Source organism: Manihot esculenta, chromosome 16 (assembly GCF_001659605.2).
Source record: "Manihot esculenta cultivar AM560-2 chromosome 16, M.esculenta_v8, whole genome shotgun sequence".
In the NCBI taxonomy this organism is placed as follows: Eukaryota; Viridiplantae; Streptophyta; class Magnoliopsida; order Malpighiales; family Euphorbiaceae; genus Manihot; species Manihot esculenta.
This window is the reverse complement of record NC_035176.2, coordinates 7,726,571-7,749,980: the sequence shown is the minus strand read 5'-3', so window position 1 is coordinate 7,749,980 and position 23,410 is coordinate 7,726,571. Positions and strand designations below refer to the sequence as shown.

The window sequence follows — 23,410 nt, the reverse complement described above, 5'->3', positions numbered from 1 at the left end:
GTTTCATCTATTAGTTTTCTCTCTAAAGATTTAGTCAGAAAATTGGCCAAATTCACTTCTGACTTCACATAATCAATAGAAATAGTTTCATCTTTCAGCAGCTGCTTAACAACATTATGTCTCAGACGAATATGTTTATTCTTACCATTGAAAGTTTTATTCTTTGCAATGGCTATTGCTGCTTTACAATCACAACACATTGATATAGATGGTGTTGATAAAAAATTCACTAAATGCAACAGACTCCCAATGATCTATGCATATTCAGACTCTAATTTTCTTTAATTGACAATTAGGATTATAAGGGGTACTTACTGGTTTAACATTGAAATGTCCAAAATTCCTTAGAAGCTTCTCAACATAATGCTCTTATGATTCTAACTCCCAAAATCACGTTTGCCTCTCCCACATCTTTCATATCAAATTTGGAGGCAATGAAGGTTTTTTTTTTTATATAGTAACTTGTACCAAAAGTAAGCATATCATCCACATATAACAAATAATCACAGATTCATCATTTATACGTTTTGTATATACACACTTATCAATCATTTCTACATTTTATATATACACACTTATCAACTTCAACCGAGATAAAACCATCATTCAACAAAACTTGATCAAATTTCTCATGCCACTGTTTGGGAGCTTGTTTTAAACCATATAATGATCTAAGAAGTTTGCAGATTTTATTTTCTTGACCAGAAACAATACAATCATTAGGTTGAACCATATAAATTTCTTCTTCTAAGTCTCCATTTAAAACTGTTTTAACATCCATTTGATAAATAACAAGTTTATGCTTAAAACCTAAAGCAATTAATACTTTAATAGAAGAAATTCTGTCTTAGGAAGCTAAAACAAGTTTATGTATAGAAGCTAAAGCAAACTTATAAACTTGAGTTTATAGGTTTCAGTATAACTTATAAACATGTAATCAAAAGTTTTTGAACCCATTTTTCATTTCTTAGGATCAGGAAGAATTGCTTTAGCAAGACACCCCCATACTTTTAAATATTTTAAGTTAGGTGTATAACCTTTCCAAAGTTCATAGGGTATTTTATCAGTTTTCTTATAGGGTATCATATTTTGTAGATAACGAGCAGATAATAAAACTTCCCCCAAAAGTTATTAGGTGAGGAATAACTTATTAATAAAGCACTCATCATTTATTTTAATGTTCTATTTTTTCTTTCCACTACTCCATTGGATTTAAGTGAATAAGGTAAAGTAAATCTTTTTTCACAAAAGTCATTAAATAAGATATATTCTCCACCTCTTTTTTTTATTATTATTATTATTAATATAAGAAGCACTAATATGTCCTAATCTAGCATGCCATAAATCAAAGAATCAAGCAAGTAAGCAGAAGAAGATACATCTCCATTTGTTATTGCAGAAATATTGAGAACAAAGAGTCCCTAATTACAATAACCTTTTCCAATAAACACGTCATTTTTAGTCAGTACAATTTTGTCTGACTCAAAAGACACCTTAATCCCAGCCTTTTCCAATAGAGCTACAGAAATTAAATTAGCTCTCATATTAGGTACATGAAGTGCCTCATTAAGTGCCAAGGTCTTGCCAGATGTGAGTTTGAGAAGAACTTTCTATTTACTAAGGACACTTGCAGTCCTAAAATCACCAAAATACACATGTCTTCTCCTTCCCCTACTGTAAGATAGGAAGTAAACGCATTTTTGTTTGTACAGATATGCCTAGTAGTACCAAAATTTACTACCCATTCTAGCACATTAACTACAAGAAAAGTTTAAGAAATGACCACAGCAATAATATCATCTCCTTCAACTAAATTCACTTTTGGTTTAGGAGGATTGTCATTTATCACTCTTTTCCTGAACTGGGGTGCATCATGACCCGGCTTACCACATGCAAGATAATATCCTTTCTTTTTAAAGATGAGATTATTAAATTTAAGTTTGTAATCAGATTTCTTATTTTCGTACCTGTTATTTGATTTTGTGCACTTTTTCTTTGTACAAGATTTACTCTTGTAGCCAACATCCTCAGCAGTATACTTCAGATTCATTGAATCTCATATTTCATTGAGTCTCATATTTCATTGAATCTCATATTTTCTTGGCTTCCTTGTAAGAACAGTATTTATCAAAGCGATCGTTAGAAAGAGTACTGATAATTGTATGCCTACATACCTTATTAGAATAGGCCCAGATTTCATGCAACTTTGGATCAACAGTAGGTACAGGTATTGATTCTCAAACTTCGGGATGTTAGGACCGCAGACAGAAGAGACCCACCATTTGTAGAAGCAGAGACAGTGATAATGTCATTGGAAGCGGGTAGTGCAAAAGTAGAGACGGTGATAACATTTGATTCCATTTGTGTAAAGATAAATCCTTAAGATTGTTGGAAATATTGGGTAAAATAATGAAACTTGAGTCGTGTTGAACACTGTCCTTAATGATTTATTTTGTGATCCCCCAGGATTAAACAGGTTCTTCTGGGATTTAATTTCCAGGATCAGGACAACAAGAATTTATCTCTGATTTATAACCCAGCAGATAACACAGAGAAAAGAAAGAATAAAGAAGAAAATTAAGAGTAAATATTTTTGTAAAGACGAAGGCTATTTATTGTGGAAAACTTGAACGCTATATATGGTTATAAGAATTTTGAAATAAAATCATAACGGTCATATTTAATATTACATTTAAATCTCATAAATAAAATATTTAATGACCATAAAATCTTTAATTACCATAAAATCTTCAACGACCATAAAATCTATAATTACCATTAAAACTCCAACGACCATAAAATCTTTAATAACCATAAAATCTTTTTGAAATTTAAATTAATTTTACGACATCCACCACCTCAAATTATCTCTTATAGGTTCCAGTCAATTACGGTACAATTTTATTTCAATCACGTTTATTAATTTTATTTTCACAATATTAATAAACCTATTTAATGGAAACAATTATAGCATGAATTTAAAATGTTAGAAACGTGAAATAAAGTTAAAAACATTAAATTTTATTTTATAATTAAATTTATTTTAAATAAATAAATTTAAATAAAATTAAATCAATTGAAGAGTGTAGTTTACCCTTGACAAATGATGACCTTAAAATCAAATTTATTATTTTGTCCCTGACAAATTTAACTTTAAAATCAAGTTCGGAATTTGAGCTTTTTGTACAAGTAAATATGATATGAAAATATCTCAATAAATTCCGCATATCGGAAACTGAATCTAGTAAACTAAACTAAGGGCGTATTAGCTTTTGTTGTATTTTTTTTTATATAAAAAAAAAAAAAAAAAAAAAAAAAAAAAAAAAAACTTATTCCTTTGTTACTTATTAGAAAACATTTTTGAATTAAAAAATTAAAAACTGAAATTTATATATTCTATTAAACTATTATTTTTCTTTATTAATTATATTAATAATTTTAAATTTTCATTTTTATCAATTAATTTTTTAAAATATATTTTCATTTAATTAATCCTTAAAATATATTTTTATTTTATTATTATAAAAAATTTACTATTCAGTTTATATAATATGAAAAATTTATTAATTAATTTTTAATTTTAAAAAATATATTAACACAACCTTAAAGATTTTAAAAAATTTATTAATTAATAATTTTATTTATTTTAATTATTAAATATTTTATTATTTAATTTTTATAATATAAAAAATTTATTAGTTGATTTTTTTTAAAAAAAAATTTACTATTTAATTTTTATAATTTAAAAAAATTTATTAGTTAATTCATCAATTTTTTAAAACCTCTGAAATATTTTAATTTATTTTTTAAAATTAATAAATTGATTAGTGAATTTTTCTATATAATAAAAATTAAAAATTAATTTTTTTATTTTTATAATATTTAACTATTAAAATTAACTGAAAAATTAATTAATAGACTATTTAAACTTTGAAAAATATTTTAATACATTTTTTAAAATTAAAAAATTAACTAACTAATAAATTTTTTTATAACATAACGAGCAAATAAAAATATTATTTCTGATTATAATATCCTAATTTTGTCAAAATAATTTATTCATTTTTATATGCAATTATTTATAAAATTACTTATATTTTTATTTTATTACTACACATCATATTTTAAAAAATATTTTATTATTTATTTTTATTTGAAAATTTATAAACTGTTTTTTTTATATAATCAGTTTTTAAAAATAATTTTATATTTTTAATTTTGAAAAAATAAAATATCCTGCAACGTTTCGGAACACACCCTAAGATTAGTCTTTTTGTGATGATTTGTATTTCTCCGGTAGCTGCTACTATTACGTACATAACTTGCATATTTAGGTCTCCCATTTGTGATTTTCTTAAATAAAATTGGAGACATATGCCACATGGCATTTCCATATGTACAAAATATTAATTTTAAATTTAGACAATAATTAAATCCAATTATTTAAGAAAAAAAATATTTAAATAAGAGGAGCAAAACCTCAAAGCCATCCTCATCAACGGCTGCTGTCCAAACAGCACCTGCTGAAGTTGCTGCTGTTCAAGAGATAGCACATACTGAAATTGCCACAACCGAACCAGAAATTGCTGAATCAACTAAACCAGCAACACATATCATAGAAACAAAACAGCACCCTGCTGAAACAGAACACAACTCTGCTGAGTTTGTCCAAACCGCTGCTGAGATGGCTGAGTTTAATGTGCAACCTGCTGCACCAGTCCAAAGATCAGCTGAACCTGTTGTCTTTGCTAATATTGAACCAGAAAATCATGCAACAAGGGCACCAATTCCAAGAGAAAGAATGCTAAGAGAGTTGGCAGCCCCTATAGGTGACCAAATAATCAACCCACTTATCCCGTAAGTAAAAGTAAGGATGGAGTGTTCAATCTTCATGTATAAAGACAACACATCACAGAAACTTAAAAGTATTTTCTTTTTTAATTAATTAATTCAATGCGAATAGAATTATCTCTTATTTATCAAAAGTTAACTCAAAGAAACAAAATTTTTAAGATTTTATTCTACACTAATATAAAATTCAATACACTCTCTCGTATCCAAAAATTATATTAAATACTTTATTTCTATTCCCAAACCATCTCACACAGATTACTGATGTAGATTCAACACATCCCTCATATTCGAGACTACATCGGACATATTATCTTTATTTAAAATTATTCATGCTCAAAATTACACCGAAACCTTTAAAACTCGGTGTAAATAGAATTCTCTTGTTTGTCAAAAGTTAATTCAAAGAGAAAGAATTCTTAAAACTCTATTCCACACATATACGAGATTCAACACACCTCATGCCCTTCACGTTCACTGAAACCCTTTACGCTCAAGATTATATTGAAAGTGTGCCCTTCACGCTCAGATTACACTGAAACTCTTCACGCTTAGGATTACACCGAAACTTGACGTATTTATAAGAGATTTAATATGAGTGGAAAAACTTTGATACCATATTAAATTTGAATTAGACTTAACTCACTCCAAATGAGAGGAGTGTCTAAAAACCGTATAAGAACACATTATCCCTATTCCAAAAGTTAATTAAAGAGAGGAGAGCTTACCCCTATTCCAATAATAAAGGATTCAACGACTACAATTAGATTTAGAAAAAAATACAGATTCAAATTTAATTTTTATTTTTATTTAATTAAACTAATAAAAAAATCAAGCTCTTAAATTTTTTTAAATGTGAGAAGTTAAACGCAGCAGTATATTTAAAAACAAACGTTTATTTAATAAATTTTCATTTAAAAAATAAAATTTTATGGGCATGACCCTTACGTCTATCACGTCCGGTGGGTTTAGGATTGGGTTATTTTATCCAAATTGACGTTTGTGTTATGTCGTGATGTTGCATAAAAATAGAAGAACCTCCCTAACACGTTTCCGAGATAATAATACTTTTTCTTCAATAAGATGCATTTCTGATTGTTTCAGTTACACCAATAGTCTTCCAAGTCCTTTTTCCCCATTTTTATATTAAACCCCTAAAATATAATATCTTATATAAAATTTTTAAAATTACTTGTATTAGACAATAAAAAATTATAATTTAATTTAAGTCGCCAATTAATTCATCGATTTTTAAACAACACATCAGATACCGGAAAATTAATTATTAAATATTTTTATAAAATTAGAGATTAAATAATAAGGTTATTAAAATGGATTAAATGATAAATTTTTCTGAGTAAATATTAAATATTTAGGAGATTTATAATTTATTTTCTAGATATTACTATTATTAACAAATCAGTCCCTACATTCTCAGAAATCTATTAAAATATCCTTATTTTTTGTATCCGTCAACAAAATAGTCATTCTGTCTATTTTTGCTGTTAAAAATATAGCAAAAGACCCAATTATCCCCATTCTTTTTCTCCTCCTCCTCTTTTTTCTTCTTCTTCCTCCCCCTCTTTTTCTTCTTTGGTCCTTCTTTTTCTTTTTCTTTTTTGATTCTTTTTTTATTTTTCTTTTTATTCTCTTCTTTAAGGAGGAGGAGATTCTTTTTCTTTTTCTTTTTAATCATCATCATCTTCTTCTCCTCCTTTTTTTTCTTTTTTTTCTTCTTTTTCTTCTTCTCTTTCATCGTCATCATCTTCTTCTTCTTCTTCTTCTTCTTTCTTCTTTTTAAGGAGGAGGAGGAGGAGGAGGAGGGACGATTTTGTTGATAAAAAAAAAATAATAAGGACATTTTAATAGATATAAAAAAATATAAGGACATTTTAATAGATATGAGCAAATATAAGAATGTTTTAATAAATTTCTGAAAATATAGGGACTGACTTGTTAATAATAGTAATATTCAAGGACTAAATAAAGAGTTTTATTTGAGGGTAAAATTGAATTTTAAAAATTTTCTATTTCATTCTTTATCTATTTTTAATAGAAAAGAGGACGGAAGGACTATTCCGTAGACGAAAAGAAAAGATAAGAACGTTTTAATAGATTTTAAAAAAATGCCAGAGACTGACTTGTTAATAATAATAATATCCGGAGATTAAATTATAAATTTTTCTAAATTTTTTAAGCCAAATATATATATATATATATATATAATTGAAAAGAAATCATAAAAATCCACTTCTGTTAAAGGCAGTGCTCCATAACTAGTAAATGGAATGGATGGTGGTTGAGAATTGAGAGATATCTGTTTTGCAAGTGAGGTTTGGTTTGAATATGGTTACTCATCCCTTTACTCAGTTGGGTGAGTTTGGTAAAGAAAACAAATGAGTGACAAACAAGAAAAAATTCTCAGGATCTCCTCTAGCTTTATATAAATTCACAATCATCATGATTCTCTCTAGCATGACAAGCTCTTGAAAATGGCTGACCTCACTGAAATTGATCATCTTGCTTCTGCTAGGATGTTCCTGAAAACCAGCTTAGAAAATTCAAGAGCTATTTCCTCTGCTCTAGATAAAACTGGGCAAAGATTGGAGAAGATAAACCAGACATTGCCTTCCTTGATGGGTTCCGCTGCTCCACTGTCCACATTTTCTGCAATTAAAGACCAGATTGATCATGGGATTGGCCCTGCCATGGCAGTTATAAAGGTATACAATGCCATTCAGGAGCTTGAACGGTCAATCTTATTGTACAATCCAGGCTCTGATCTTTCTGCTTATCTCTTGCTCGTTAAAAAGCTTGAACAAGGATTAAAATTTCTGGCTAGTAATTGTGGGCTGGCAATTCAATGGTTAGAGGGTATTCTTCAGTTTCTTGAAGATAATATGGTTTCCAATGATTTTTATGCCTTGAAAGTTAGTATGTGTTTAAATCTTCTGCAAAAGTTGCAAGGAAGTGAAGAACAAGCTAAGCTCAGTGGAGGAATTCTCTGTGCTGCATTTTGCAAACTTGAAATTGAATTCAAGCAGCTTCTTGCAGAAAATTCCAGTCCTGCTGCTTTCCCTTTTTTCGTTGGAAAACAAGCCTGTATTGCTTCATCACCTTTGCCTGTTGCTGTTTTGAAGAAGCTTCAGGCCATTATTGGTACACTAAATGCCAGTAACAGGCTTGAGAAATGCGTATCAGTTTTCGTGCAAGTTCGGAGTATGAATGCAAGAAAAAGTTTAGAAGCTCTTGATTTGAATTATCTTGAAAAGTCAGTGACAGAACTTGATGATGTGCAAGAGATAGAAAGCTTCATAAATCAATGGTGCAATCATTTGGAGTCTGCTGTGAAGAATATTTATGAAGTTGAGTACAAGCTCTGCAATGAAGTTTTCCAAGAGATTGAATCAGATATTTGGATGGGTTGTTTTTCCAAGATTGCTAAACAATCTGGGATTCTTTCTTTCCTCCGATTTGGAGCAAGAGTAGCAGAATGCAAGAAAGATCCTGTCAAGCTCTTGAAGCTATTAGACATGTTTGAGTGTCTTGAAAACTTGAGAGCAGACTTCAACAGGCTTTTCAAAGGTGAAGACTCTGCTGAAATCCAAAACCTGACAAGGGACCTCATCAGGAAAATTGTCTGTGGTGCTAGTGAGATTTTCTGGGAATTTCCATTTCAAGTGAAGCATGAAAGAGGAAGTTCTTCTCCTTCAGATGGAGGTGTTCCCAGGCTAGTAAGCTTTGTAACAGACTACTGTAATCTTCTTCTCGGCGAGGATTACAAGCCATTACTGATCAAGATTCTAACAATTCATCAAAGCTGGAAAAATGAGGAGTACAAGGAGACACTTATTACAAACCAGATACATTGCATAATAAAGGAAATTGGTTTAAACTTAGACACATGGTCGAAAGGCTACGACGATCTGTCGCTCTCCTATCTTTTCATGATGAATAACCATTTCCATTTCTGCAATTTGAGAGGAACAGAAGTTGGAGAATTGATGGGTGAATCATGGGTCAGAGGTCATGAGCAGTACAAGGACTATTTCATGACACTTTACTTGGGAGAAACATGGGGGAAGATTGTTTCTCTTCTTAGCCAAGACCAGGAAGATTCAGACTCACCTGCAAGTGTTTCTGTGAAGAAGAGGCGGCTCAAAGAGTTCAATGAAGCACTGGATGAAATGTATGAGAAGCAATCTAAATGGGTTGTCCCCAGTGAGAAGTTGAGGTTAAAGATTTGCAGAGTGGCTGTGCAGGCTTTTGTGCCTGTTTATAAGAGTTTCTTGCAGAGTTTAAGCATTACAGAACAGCAAGAGGTGAAATATACAGCACAAGGCTTGGAGAGTATGCTTAGCTCTCTGTTTCAGCCAAAGCTTAGAATGTATAGTACCAACAACAAACAAACTCATTGGATTGATGAAGTGAAAAATATTGAGAAAAATCACTTTCATCAATTTACTCTTATGGCTGTGTAGCTCTTTCTGTTTCTTGTTTTAGTTTTATATATTCAAATTAATTGCAAAGCTTACCAGATGAGTAGAATAGCAATTAGAATAAAATGAAAAAGATTTAGAAATTTAATTTTACCAATTTTGCAAATTAATGATTGATGCTTCTCCTTTGTTTACTTAATATAGTTATTTCTTAAATCCTTTTATGCTACAAGGAGAAACCAAAATTATAAAATAAAAATAATAAAAAAATAACTTTTTTTTGGTATAATCAAAACACATCGAGTCTCATTTAAAAAATAAAAAAAATATCCAACTATTTATCTCAATACTTTTATTAGTAAAAAATAATCATTTTTTTATTTAATTCAAATTTAAAGTATTAGTAAAAAATAATCATTTTTTATTTAATTCAAATTCAATGAATTGAAAGGATAATTATACGATTTACCGTAAAATAATAAATTTTTTTTAATTTTTATTTGACATAATTTATTTTATAAGAAAAAAATTAAATTAACTCTTACAAAATTATAAGAGGATTCGATTTATTTTAAAATAAAAAATTTTTAAATTAAAAAAAATTGAATTTTTTATTTTAAATAAAAAATTATTAAAAAATTAATTGAATTAAATTTTTATAAAATTATTAATTTCAAAATAAGGAGAAAAAAATTAAGGGACTTTTTTCATTCCTTCCACCTTAAATATAGTTAAATATAGAAAAAAAATTAACTAAAATACCCTTAATTGATATTTTTTTTTCCTTTTTCTTGGATTAATTTCACTTGTTTTATCTTGCATAACTGAGTGTCTAACTTTTTTAATTTTAATTTATTAAAGTCGAGTAAGAGTGAATAAAGCCTTGAAAGAAATAGTGGGTCATTGATAATTCCGCATTTGCCCCCCTTTATTTCTCATTTTTCCCTTGCTAAGGTAAAGTTGGGTGAGAAAGTTGTATCCAGTGAAAAATATTCCTTACTAAATTTTATTATACTATTCTATTTAAGTTATTAACCCTTTGTTTAGAACTGAATCAATTCAATACAAATCAATTAAATTTTAATAAAATCGATAAATCAAATAATTTAATTTTTAGATTAAACTGTTATCAATTAATTTAAAAATAAAAATACTTACTCTTTATAACAGGGCACTATTTATTAAATTACATTAATATAAAAATAATTATCAACTAAATTAAAAAATTATAATTTAAAAAATTAATATTATTAATAATTTAGTTTATTAGTTAAATTAAATTATTAGTTTACAAACCTTAAAATTTTAAGTATAGTTTTTTACTAATTATTTATAAAAACATTATTATTAATTTTATTATTATTTATTTAATAATACATCTATTAAATCTCAATTTCCAATTTAACCTTAAACTCACCTTTAACTCTTTCTTTAGTAATACATACAAATCAATTTTTTTTATAAAGAAAAAGGAAACACTGAACTAAATGAAATTGAAATTAACAGAATTCTCAAAAAATGTTTACAATCCCCTATAAGTTATACGCTTCAATTGTGTGACCTTGTTAAAATCAGGGAGACGATAATTTCTCTCGACCTCCCAAGCAAGCTGCGACATGCCGTTGAATGATGACTTGGCCCCTTTTTCATCCGTCACTTCTCTTGGGAACGGAATTCTAACATCAAAAACCCCTCTCTCCGGACTGTACACACGTATGTCCAACCCAAGCCTATCAACCCATATCATCTTTGCTTCCGTCACCTGATCAACCCAATCAATATTTCAACTTTCATTGTTCTTATTATATGGAAATGAAAAAGGAAAAATCCAAGAAATAACAACTAGGGCAATATAAATCAATTAGGAACATTAATTAAAGCAAACAATGTAAAACAGACAATAAGGCATCGGGTCAAAGACACTCTTTAACCTTTATAATTTTTAAAAACTTATTATTTAACTCCTCAATTTCTATAGCATTAGATGCTTGGGGGACATGTGTCACGCATGCATGGTTCCTCCGACTATGGGGATGCACGTTTCACGCCTTTAAAGTCAAGTATTGCTTCTGCAAAGTTGGTGGATCTTCCACCTGGAGAGGTGGCGTTGGGGAAGGGAATGGGTTATTACTTACTCCTCTGAACAAGGGAAGGCCTAACTTAAAAGAACTATAAAAGTTAAGTAGGGGCAGCAAGGTAGATATTGAGAATCACCAGAAAAAAGGGAACCCACCACCTTAATTGCCTTACTTGTAGATATAAAGAATTATGACAGAGATAAGTATAGGTACCTAATATGAAAGGGACGTGGGAAAAAATACGAGAAACAAATGACCTATAACTACTCTTCAAATTTGAATCAAATGCCAACATGCCAATGAATCAAGCAAAGATGGAGGGCCTAGAGACCTTGCTACCAAAAATAAGGGAAAACTCCAGCATACTCGTAGTACAGTTAAAATATATCCCAGAGATAATACAGGCACTTATAAATAAAGAAGAATTACTATAAATAGAAAAATTTATTAACTAATCTTTCGATTTTAAAACAGACATTAAAATTTAAAAAAATTTATTAATTAATCCCTCCATTAATTTTAACCGTTAAATATTTTACTATCTAATCTCTATGATTTGAAAAAATTTATAAATTACTCACTCAATTTTGTAAAAAGTTTACAAATTAATCCCTCTATATTAATAGTATTTTAAATTTTTTTTTATAATATTTAACAGCTAAAATTATCAAAGAGACTAATTAATAGATTTTTTAAAATGTCAATTTTTCAAAATCAGTTTTCTATAAATTGAGATTAAATAGTAAATTTTCCTAAAATTATTGATAAAGGGATCACAAGCATATTGTTACTGCAAATTCCAGGCACAAAGAAAGCAAACATGAAAATATTGACATATGCATAGAGCATAAAGAAGAACGTGAAGCACCAAGGCTATATCTTCTAAATTTACCATGCGCAGCCATTCTTTCAGTTCCGAAACCCCACAATTACAGATATCACCAATCCCGTGACACCACCACACAAAATTTTAATGACAAGTAGAGAACAATTCAGAATAAGAAACAAGGTATGAGAATCCTACAAAATCAATCCAAACATTCAAACAGAATCATCCTCCTGACAGTGAATTTTCTTAAACAAGTAGCAAAATGGCTAAAATTAACGATAAACGAAGTATTGAAATAAGTATGCAAGGTATCAAATCAAGACACCTAAAATAAAATTTATTAAACACTAAGGTGCGACTTATATATAAGAGTTGGCACTAGTTCTATCAAGAATCTTGGTACTTTTGCCCATGATTATTATTATTATTTTGATTTTGATTGTTCATTCCTAAGCATAGTCATCCTCTAGATGGAAATATGTCAAAAAGATGAGCGCAATCCAAAAATTAATCAACTTGAGAGCGCTTAAAATCACCTCATTTATTGTTCATAAAATAGGTTAATGAGAGAATCCAACACGTCTCCTTAACCACGGAAGTGTGCCAAGATAGACTGCCACAAGTCCTCTCCTTTACCATGGCCTATAGGGGTGTACATGGGTTGGTTCGGATATGTTACACATTGATTGCCACACCAAAGCAACCTCATCAGTTGTTAGAAATATCAAACTGCAACCATCCATAAAAAACAGGAACTTTTTTTTTTCTCTGGGTGCAAATTAGAAAAACCATAGTGGGGCTTTTACGTCAAACACTTTATATATTGGTAATAAATTGCTACTCCCTCCACCCTATAATTTTTGTCCATCTTTCCTTTTTTAGTTGTTCCAAAATTATTGTTCACTTTTACAGTAACATATAAATTTACTATTATAACCCTATTTTGTTTTATTTTATTTCCAATAAACCTCTCAAAACATTTTTTTGAATTTAATAGAATTTAATGTCTTAGTGGTCCAAAATTATGGAACGGAGGGAGTACTATGTAATAAAATATTCAGGTTGGATTGATTTCCACGGATCATTATTTTAAAACCCAAACCAAACCAAAAGGATTATTGGATTTGCCTTTCTAAACCCACAGCCAATCCACTTTAATCACAACAAACTACTTCCAGTTTAAACTAATACAGTTTCATCAGGCCCATTGCTTTCCCCTAAGACTGTGCCACTATAGAACAAAACTTATTATTATTATTATTATCACTGAACAATATGTAACCTTTTATCTTCTCAATACTTAAAAAGTTTTAAATAAAATTAACATACATTTATGTTTATGAATTAAAATTAACAAAAACTCGTAAATTTGGAAAAGATACTATAAAAAATACAATCAAATAACTAAGTGATTGCCCATGGGTCTTATTTTTATCTGTATTAGCTATATATATGGTGACTTCTATGGTTACCTTGTTCAAAACAAAGTAACCATTACTTTGCCATGTAATCCAATCATACTTTATGGAAATTTTATATTTTACTTCAAGATTTTTGTGAAGTAAATTGATTTTTTGTAATCAATCATATTACAGAAAATATTTGATATTAATGGAAAATGAAAATAATTATAAAGAATATATAAACACAACATTTTAATTTTTTTTAAAAAAGTTTAAAGATTGAAATTTATGATATTTGCATTACAGATTTTATAAATTTATTTGCAATGATATATATTTTTATAAACTAATTATTTTATGAAAATTATTAAATTAATAAAAAATAACATATCAAAAATATAAAAAATATTAACATTTTAAAATATTAAGATAATAATATTTTATAAATAATAGAACAAAAATTATTTTTAATTAATAATAATTTCATTAATTTAATATAACTTTTATGTTATTAATTTGCATAAAATATATTTATATATTTGAAACAATACATTTTAGTTAATTTAATATATTTTCCGTAAAATGATTACTTTATAGAAAGAAGAATCATTTTACGTAAATTTACTATACAAAATATACAATTTTCATGAAGTTTATGTTGACCATTGCAAATCTTGCTAATTAGGATAGCTACTAAATGAGCAGATCCTTTAGATTCTAATTAGGCTTGATTGTAAGTTTATGTTAACCAATGCAAATCTTGCTAATTAGGAAAATTCAGCTACTAAATGAGCAGATCTTTTGGATTCTAATTAGGCTTGATTGTAGGGATTGTATTCACTATCATATTGTAAATATTTCTACACAAAATTTGTAAAGCTTAATACAATGGAAATTTAGATAGAAAATTTGTCCTAAAATTCTTCATGGTATAAGAGCATAAACCTAATTTAGGATTCTAATTCAATTTTGAATTTTCAAACCCTAGACAATCAAATTTGGTACTCACCTACCTAAAGCTATTTTCTTTCACCACCGCCACTGCCAGAAGGATCACAGCCCCCTCGTCCGTTGTCCGCTGGTCTCCAGTGAGTCATCTGCCGGCGTGACCCTGTTTCCAGCAAGGGTCTTCACGTTTGTCCGCCACCGTTGACCTTGGGCTTTTGTTTCCGGCATTCTGCTACGGTTCCTTACTCTGTTGAGTGTTGGTTAGGTATTTATTTGGTGTGGGCAGCCTTCTTTTACCTTTTTTTTTGAGCATTTTTTGGACATCAAAGTTATTCGGTATAAGAAAGGCATTTCCTTATCTCAAAGAAAATATATTCTCGATTTGTTGGCAGAAACAGGAAAATTGGGTGCTAAACCTTGCAGTGCACCAATGACCCCTAATTTTCAACTTACCACAGAAGACAGTGAGCCATTTGCAGATCCTGAAATGTATAAAAGATCAGTCGGTACGCTGAATTATTTGACGGTAACTCGTCCTGATATTGCATATTCAATGAGTGAAGTAAGTCAATTTATGTCTTCTACTGCTGCACAGTGGGATGCTCTGAGACAGATTTTTTGCTACTTGAAAGAGACTCCAGGACGCAGACTCTTCTACGATAACAATGGACACTCAAATATTGAATGCTTTTTCGATACTGATTGGGCAAGCTCGAAGGTTGATAGGAGTACAACCACTGGATATTGTGTTTTTGTGGGAGGTAACCTGGTTTCATGGAAAATTAAGAAATAAAATGTGGTCTCTCGTTCTAGTGCTGAATCTGAATATCGAGCCATAGTACAAGTCGTATGTGAAGTCTTGTGAGTACGTCAATTGTTGGAAGAGGTTGGATTCACAAATTTGATGCCTGCTAAATTGTAATGTGATAATCAAGCAACTATCCACATTGCTTCTAATTCAATATTTCATGAGAAGACTAAACACATCGAGATTGACTGTCACTCTGTTCGTGAGAAGATCCAACAAAAGATAATCTCAACAGGACATATCCGAACGGGAGAACAATTGGGTGTGGAAAACAAAACAGGTATTATTTACAATAACATTGTAAACCAATTGAAAGGGATGTAGCGCAGCTTGGTAGTGCGTTTGTTTTGGGTACAAAATGTCTCAGGTTCAAATCTTGTCATCCCTACCTATTACTTCGTCTCTGAACAATAACAATAACAATAACAAGAGATCAATTGAGATCAATTAAAATTAGACATGCCTAATCTTTGCTCCAACTTAAGGGGGACTGTTATAGGTTATAGGAAGTAAATATTGATAAATGTGTTAGTTACTTAATCTTAGGAATTGCATGATTATAGGCTTGATTTCCTTTCCTTTCTAGATACAGTCTTCCATGTATAAACATGTTGTAATCTCTATTGTAATAGATAACATATATTACCTTTCTATAATTACTAATTAGTACAACTTTCTGATTTCCTTATACTTAACATCTATAATAAATCTATATTTATATAGATATTATAGCATTAAGTTATGAAATATGAACACACCATGAATCTAAGACCTTAAAATAAAGCTCAATTTTGAATAAATAGGAAGACGAATAGGCCTGGTGACAAGTAAAATGAGAAAGAATTTGCAAACATAACGGTAATATATAAAAAGCCATGGTTACAAATATATAAATGAGTACTAACTACTAAGCTAAATTACTATGATAAACTAACTCTATTGAACTACAATTGCAAAGAAAAAGCTTATACATAAATCTAAAACTATTACAAACTTCTCCCCTTACATTCTAAAATAAGAGTAAAAAAGTTATTTGGAGATGAATAAGATTTTTCACAAATATCTACAAGGCATGTTCTTACTAATTCGCTCATATTTTCCACATTTTTTATATTTTGTTTCAATTTTTCATTTATTGTTATTGTTTTATTAATAATTTAAAAAAATTAAAAATACTCATGCAATGTGAGAGTAAATATCTAATGCTAGGATAAAGCATAAGGGGGCTATCCTAACCATAAAAACATCAAATGCGAAACGATAACTAATTGGGAAAAAAAAGAGAAAGAAAAAAGTTAATCCATGTAACATAAATAAGGGGATTGGCCATGAGTCATCAAGGACAATATGACCATGTGGGACATCAAGGCAGCATACGGCACAACTCCATAAGATGAGGTGTCCTATAACCTTGAATCTTAAATTTGTCAATCTTCTGTAAGAATGGCTTTTGCTAGGAAGTTTCTTATAACATGAACTATCCTTTTACAATGTAAAGGGACATGCTAAGTGCTTGAGAAGTTTGGACACTAGTTGAAGATTAGACAGTTAAAGATCATTTACTTAAGAGAAATCTGAGGAGGCTCAACATGACACTAGCGCCAGGCTTATCCTTTATGTGACACAAACCCCTTTCACATAAGAAACTAGAGCCAGGCTTATGGAAACAGAAGGTTAATCCATTCAAATAGAAACAGAAAGGGAATGACGACACAGGACCTCACACAGAGAAGAAATAATTAAGATCCAAGAAACTAACGGCACTTTCTTACAGAAGAGTGACAAATAAATTTAGGAAAAAACACAAAGCACATTCACATCCATGGTTTTAAATTACTGGTCATTTTTTACATGTTCTTCAAAGCCTGGCTACCCTCTTATTTATAGACATTTTTTGAGTTATGTGAATAACAGCCATTACAACAGTTATTTAACGATAATGGCCAGGCCATTATTGCAGTTAAGTAACATAATGACTGTTATCCTCAATAATGCAGCTGCTACAAATCACATGCAAACAGTATTTTCTTCATTTCCTTTCATTCTTTGTACATTCTAGCATTCCACACCTACTATTTCTATCATATTCTGTCAAAGTTCACCCAAATGCCTCCTTCTTTCTACAAATCTCTCCCTTTAAGCTTAGATCATCATAAATACCTCTATTTGCCACAGCTAATTCTCACAAAAGTTAAGTTTTACTTTCTTTTTTTAAATTGTTTTTTTTTTTTGGTATTTCTTTTTATTGTTTGATGTATCTTAGTTGTGTATGGTTATTAATATACCACCTTACATACATAATGTCTTTATTCAATGTATTTATGCTTATTATCTAGTTGTGTATCTTCGTCTTACTTGTGCCTATCAATATCTACTCATTTTATTAACTTTGCAAATTTTTCAAAAGAATTTGCATAGCACCTAGCCATAACCACTATGTTATGACCATTACAAGCCTATTTCTATTACTACAACTGTGATTTAAAACCATGTTCACATCTCTATCTAATAAGAATATGGGACTAAACAACTTTGTATTTTATTATGTTTTAGTTAAGCACGCTGCATTCCCCACATAAAGAGTTGATATTGGCTGTAATGTCTACTTATCCAGCAGAAATTAGGATGGATTGGCGATTGTGTTAGAAGAAAATCAATATAAATACTGTCTCAAGCAAGTCAGAGAAAGGTTCAAGAATATGAATATTTTAGCATGCAAGAGAAACCCCGGATTAGTGGCAAACCTGGAAATCCAAATCAACGTATATGTTGCAAAAGCGGTGAACATCTTCAATGTTCTTGTCATTTATCTCATTAACAATTGCTTCTGCAGACCCTCTGAGTGGATCAGGGATTGCATTCTTATAATCTGATGAAGAGACCCATACACCATCCTGAAATAGTTCAGACATAGATTACTGATAGGAAAAGTGACTCTCAACTAATTACCTATCCTGGGACAGGGTAATGTAATTAGTATTCAGCATAGAGAACACAAATTCATAAAGGCATTACGCAAATGAAGAAAAAAAAAAAAGAAACCGAATACCTCCATAAAATCTTCCATTTGAAGTACCCGTTCCACAGCAATAACATATATGAGCTCATCATCCACTTCTTCTCCAAATCTCTTTTTCCACAGTGATTGTTGCCACTAATAAAACAGCACATTCACAGCAACACCAGATTCTTGAGCTAAGAAACCATATCATAGCAATATATATTGAGAACAAGCATTCAGTTGCATCAATAGTACATCATGCTGGTTAAGGAACATCAAAACATGCTAGCTTATATGTGTGTGCAAGTGTAAGCATGCCTACTGCATAACAAAAGGCCCCACATGGATTTAACAATATTTAAGCTTAGACATTATTTAACCTTGTCATTGCTTCTGTATGAGCTTTCACTCGTCTTTTATTGCACACTGCAAAGTTTAAAGCAACATATTCAACAATGAAGTTCATAAAGGGGAAGACTCTGTAGAGAAGAAATTTTAAGGTCATGGACGCTGCATTTGGCTTATGATCAGCCTATTTGCTTACATGTTCCTAACTATACAGCAATTTCTTCTTTTATGGAGATTAGTACTAGCAAAATTACAGTGGTTGTTTGACCAAGAGATAAATCTTGGTTTCCATGAAATTATTGGAGAAGTAGTTAAACTTGCTTCTTCAAAAGACGATGTAACTGATTAATGGGAAGAATTCAATTGAAATATGGTAAAACTAGTACATGGTCAAGAATGAAAATATTATAGGTGAAATTCATCATGATTATTATGATTGGTCCTCCAAGTTCTAATGCATGTTCACACAATCAGAAGCAAAGGAATCTAGAAGCTCGAGGATGTATAAGTCTTAGGACTGATCCAGCCTTATCACTCACATCTCCATGAACATTACATTGATGTGTTAAGTCTTTTTGACTTGATATTCTTTTGTACACAAAATCCAGATCAAAGTTGACACAACAGCAATTTTTTTTTTTAATTGCTAATGGCAAAACTACCAAAACTAGATCCCATAATAGAAAGGAAGATCACACAAAGAATCAGATAATAGGCATCAAGCTTTTTTTTTTTCTAAAGTATCCTAAATTGCCAATTACTAGTTTAATGGATGCCTATGCCAGCAACATTGGGATTCACTTGCATAATTAGCAGGAACAAAATACTTTTACTTAATTTTGCATGCCTATGTCCTTCAGCATTGAGTAGAAACTAGAAAGTGATATTCAAACAAGAGAGTCATAGCAATTGACACTAAGCATTCATGGAATTGTTATGCATGCCTTAGAAGAATTCAACTATAAAATATGGATTTAAATAACAACCACTATTTTGACAACTTCCGGGGGCAATGTTACCCGCTAAATATGACAGGCTTTTTTTTTTTTAAAGGGATTAGGATGTAATTGGGAGTCACTGTAATGTTACCAGTAAAATAACAGTCGTTACATGTATAAAATGAAGAATGGCTTCCTTTCTTTTTCTGCTAAAAGATGAGAATCCGTGACTCCTCCAATCCTTCCAGAAACTGTACAGCCTCTATGTTGGTTTTCCTTCTACTTAAATCCAACAAAAAATCTTACCACTTGTATATGGATATGCTTTATCTTACTTAGTCACAAAGCAAAACTGGAATAAAGGAGAGTATTCTTCAATCTCCATGAAATAGATTTTCTAGTTATCACTTAAGCTATTGAATTTATAATTTTGATGTATTTATAAAATTTAATTTGCTGTCTTTCTTTAACTTTAGTTAGCTCCGTCGCTGCATAATAAATTACTACGTTTTCACATCCATAGGCAAATTACTGTATACCACAGCTGCAACAGCTCCACTTCCATTACAAAAACCACAGTAGTGATTCAATCTATGCTCTAAAAGCTGGCCATTAGGGGAAGAGTACTTGATACCTTATCTACCCACGTTAAGTTCTTATATAACCTACACATTGGGGTCGCATAAATTTATTTCAAATTCTGCAGAACTTTGAGTTCTATAGAAAATGGTAACAAGAACTTCAACTGTTAAAAAACAAAAGCATAATAAAAAACCTTAGGGTGTGTTTAGCTACAGAAAACAATTTTCCGTTTTGTTTTGTTGTGTTCTCTACCGAAAATTGAAAAAACGTGTTCATTTTATGTAATATTGAAAATTATTTTCTACGGAAAAAACTAAAACATATATTCAAAATTATCATTGTTTTTTGTAAAAAAATATGTTTTTTTTATAATATTTCCCATCTTAATTTTTATATTAATTTAAAATACGGAGAAAAATTCATACATTTTATATTAACTTAAAATAAAAAGAAAAATTTATGCACACTTGAATATATAAATATAATTACTAAAATTCATGTTTCGTTGTACATGGAGTTTCATATTTTTCACTTTGAAAGATGTATTTTTCAATTTTCCAATACAATGAAGAAAACATGGAAAACAATCATTTCAATATTTTCTATTTCCTTTAAAAAATCTAGAAAACATAAAATTTATTTTCTGTTTTCCAAGTATAGTAAAAAAGTTAAAATGAACAAGTTTCTAATTTTCTAAAAAACAAGAAAAAATATTTTAGAAAACAGGCATATTTTCTGTAACTAAACACAATCCTTAGTATTTCTGATGCAACAATTATCAACCACTATAATTTGCAACTGAAAAGGTGAGACAACCATATATATATATATATATCAGAGACTATTAAAAAATTTATAAATTAGATTTAATAAGTTTTAGTAACAAGAATATTAAAATAATACCGCACCTAAAATGATGCTTTTTCATGGCCCTCAAGCCACAATGCCAAACCGGCACTAAGTTACCTTCAAAACCTTCCCGTCGTCTGGCTTCTGCAGGCTGCCTTGAATTGTGCACTGCTGAGTCCGCATTCCACACTGTTCCAACTGCTCCATATCAAATCTCCATTAGGTCTCATGAACTAATTTACATCATTGTTTAACACATTGCAATTAAAGCTTTACCAAAAAAATTGCAGCTAAAGCTTCACTAGGACAAAAAAGTTTCAAACCTGAACATGAAGGCTGGACCTCTTGTCCACGGAGAACTGACTGTGGCGATCACTCAAACACAAAACAGGCGTCCCATCATCGTCCACGGCAAACCGAACACCAACTCCTAGGGGCCAACTCTCGCTGGTCAAAGTAGAGAGAGTGCCAACTGAAGACAACTCCATGATTGTTCTCGAAACTTCAGCAGGAAACGGCTTGTCGATGGAGGATTCCAGATGGGCAGGCTCTGAAACTGTGGAAAGTGAGCATTTTAACGATAATTGTCGAAATGGGTTTTGCTTAGGAGGAGCAAATTGGAGTTTGGTTATGGGTTTGGGGATAGTGAATTGAGAAAGAGGAAAGCAAGCGGTTAGAGATTGAGTATGGAGATGCATTGAGACACGCAGAGGAAGATTTTGGAGTCTAATTTGGGACTTTGAATTGATTGAAATGATTTGGAATATTTGAAGATGTTGATATTGATAACGGAGTATCCGACGGTAACTGGAGTACCACTACATGTGGCCTCTTCAACCGTTGGATTGAGTAAAACGCAATCTTAGGCCTTCGTACAGCATACGGTTACCGGCATAACCGGTTGACAAAAAAATTGCCGGCTCTTTTCTCTCTTCACCACTTCCGCTCCACTTTTCTCCGATCGCCATGGCCATTGGCTCTTCACCATTCTTTTTCTTTTTTACCATGTAATGATAAACCAATAAAGAGTAAATGATCCAACATAATTCAGAGCAGAATGAAGTCCATAATTTCCAAGCCCAACAGTCCACCAACTCAGCAAACCCACGATCAATCAGCCCATTCCCATTAACTCACATCCAAACAGACTGTTTTGGAGAAAAGAGCACCACAAAACGCCCGACAGCATATAACACTGCCGGCATGAAAGAAGTTCCTGAAAAGCAACCTCAACGCCATCCAACGTGCATGGCTTTTTGCAAAATAAAATTTAAAAAATATATATATATTTCTCAAACTCTGTTCTGGTGAAAAAAAAAATTTTTCAGAACATAATAAATTAGCATTCTATTGCGTTTATAGAACGGTAGATAACATGATAAATTAATATTCTATCGCGTTTATAAAACGATAGATATGATAATTTTTTTTATTATGTTTTAATAAACGTGAGATAGTTTATCGCACTTATAAAATGCAGTAAATAGCGCTGTAGATCCGGCACTTTTAAAGTGACATAAAACAAATAATTTATTTTAAGATAAAAATTTCCGAATTTTCTGATTCCAAAAAGTTTTTCTGATTTGGTCATACCGCAAATTGAGATTGCGGCAAATCCCAAATTGAGATGAGACTACTGTAATCAATTTCCGCAGGTTTCATATTAACACACTACTAGGATTTGTTTATTAAATATACATTATATTAATTTAATTTATTTAATTTTATATTAAATATATATATAAATTATATTAATATTAATTATTTTAATATAATTAAAAATTAACATATAATGATCATATGTAAATTTATTTTAATAATTAAAATTATATATAAATATAACATTATAATTATTTTTATTTTAAAAATAACATCATATATTTTATATTTATCCATAAAATTTATTATTCTTATTAGAATCATATTTATAAATAAATAAATAAAATATTTATGAATCATAAAAATTATAAAAAATTACATATAAATAATTAAAAATTATGGAATGTAATAAAAATAAAGCAATATAATTATAAATGATAAATTTAAAAAATAATATTAATAATGTTTTAAATGTCCTCTCATGCCACATGGGCGTCCCCTTCTTTCATGTGGACATCGAGTTATATATGGCCAGCGATCACCGCTTGTACTCTCACCTTCAACAACAATAGGATTAATATTAAGATCAGGAGCCACCGAGCTCGGATCTTGTATTGCAGTGTAATACAATGGTAAATAGATATTATCATATGCAAAAGTGGATTATTGCTGCTGATGTGTACCGTATAAAATTACCAGAGAATGGTTGTGCTCCTAGACTAGATGAAGAAACATTC

The 23,410-nt window shown here is 30.2% G+C and overlaps 2 protein-coding genes across 3 annotated transcripts; one reads left to right on the top strand and one right to left on the bottom strand.

Annotated features, from left to right (window-relative positions):
• The first annotated feature begins 7,153 nt into the window (after positions 1-7,153).
• Positions 7,154-9,448, top strand: LOC110604195 (exocyst complex component EXO70I). The gene has a single exon (XM_021742329.2). The coding sequence runs from the start codon at positions 7,344-7,346 to the stop codon at positions 9,330-9,332; it is 1,989 nt and encodes a 662-aa protein (XP_021598021.1). The 5' UTR covers positions 7,154-7,343; the 3' UTR covers positions 9,333-9,448.
• A 1,235-nt stretch (positions 9,449-10,683) lies between these two features.
• On the bottom strand, positions 10,684-22,011 carry LOC110603912 (glutamyl-tRNA reductase-binding protein, chloroplastic). 2 transcript variants are annotated; one of them, XM_021741918.2, is made up of 6 exons: positions 21,398-22,011; positions 21,192-21,272; positions 18,406-18,510; positions 18,101-18,250; positions 12,734-12,839; positions 10,918-11,052 (listed from the first exon to the last, which is right to left on the bottom strand). In XM_021741918.2, exons 1-5 carry the CDS (start codon positions 21,770-21,772, stop codon positions 12,735-12,737), a joined length of 816 nt encoding a protein of 271 aa, XP_021597610.1. In that variant the 5' UTR covers positions 21,773-22,011; the 3' UTR covers positions 10,918-11,052; position 12,734. The 2 variants fall into 2 exon arrangements, with proteins under 2 accessions (XP_021597609.1, XP_021597610.1); XM_021741917.2 differs by lacking the exon at positions 12,734-12,839 and having other exon boundaries at positions 10,684-11,052; positions 21,398-21,955.
• Positions 22,012-23,410: the final 1,399 nt, after the last annotated feature.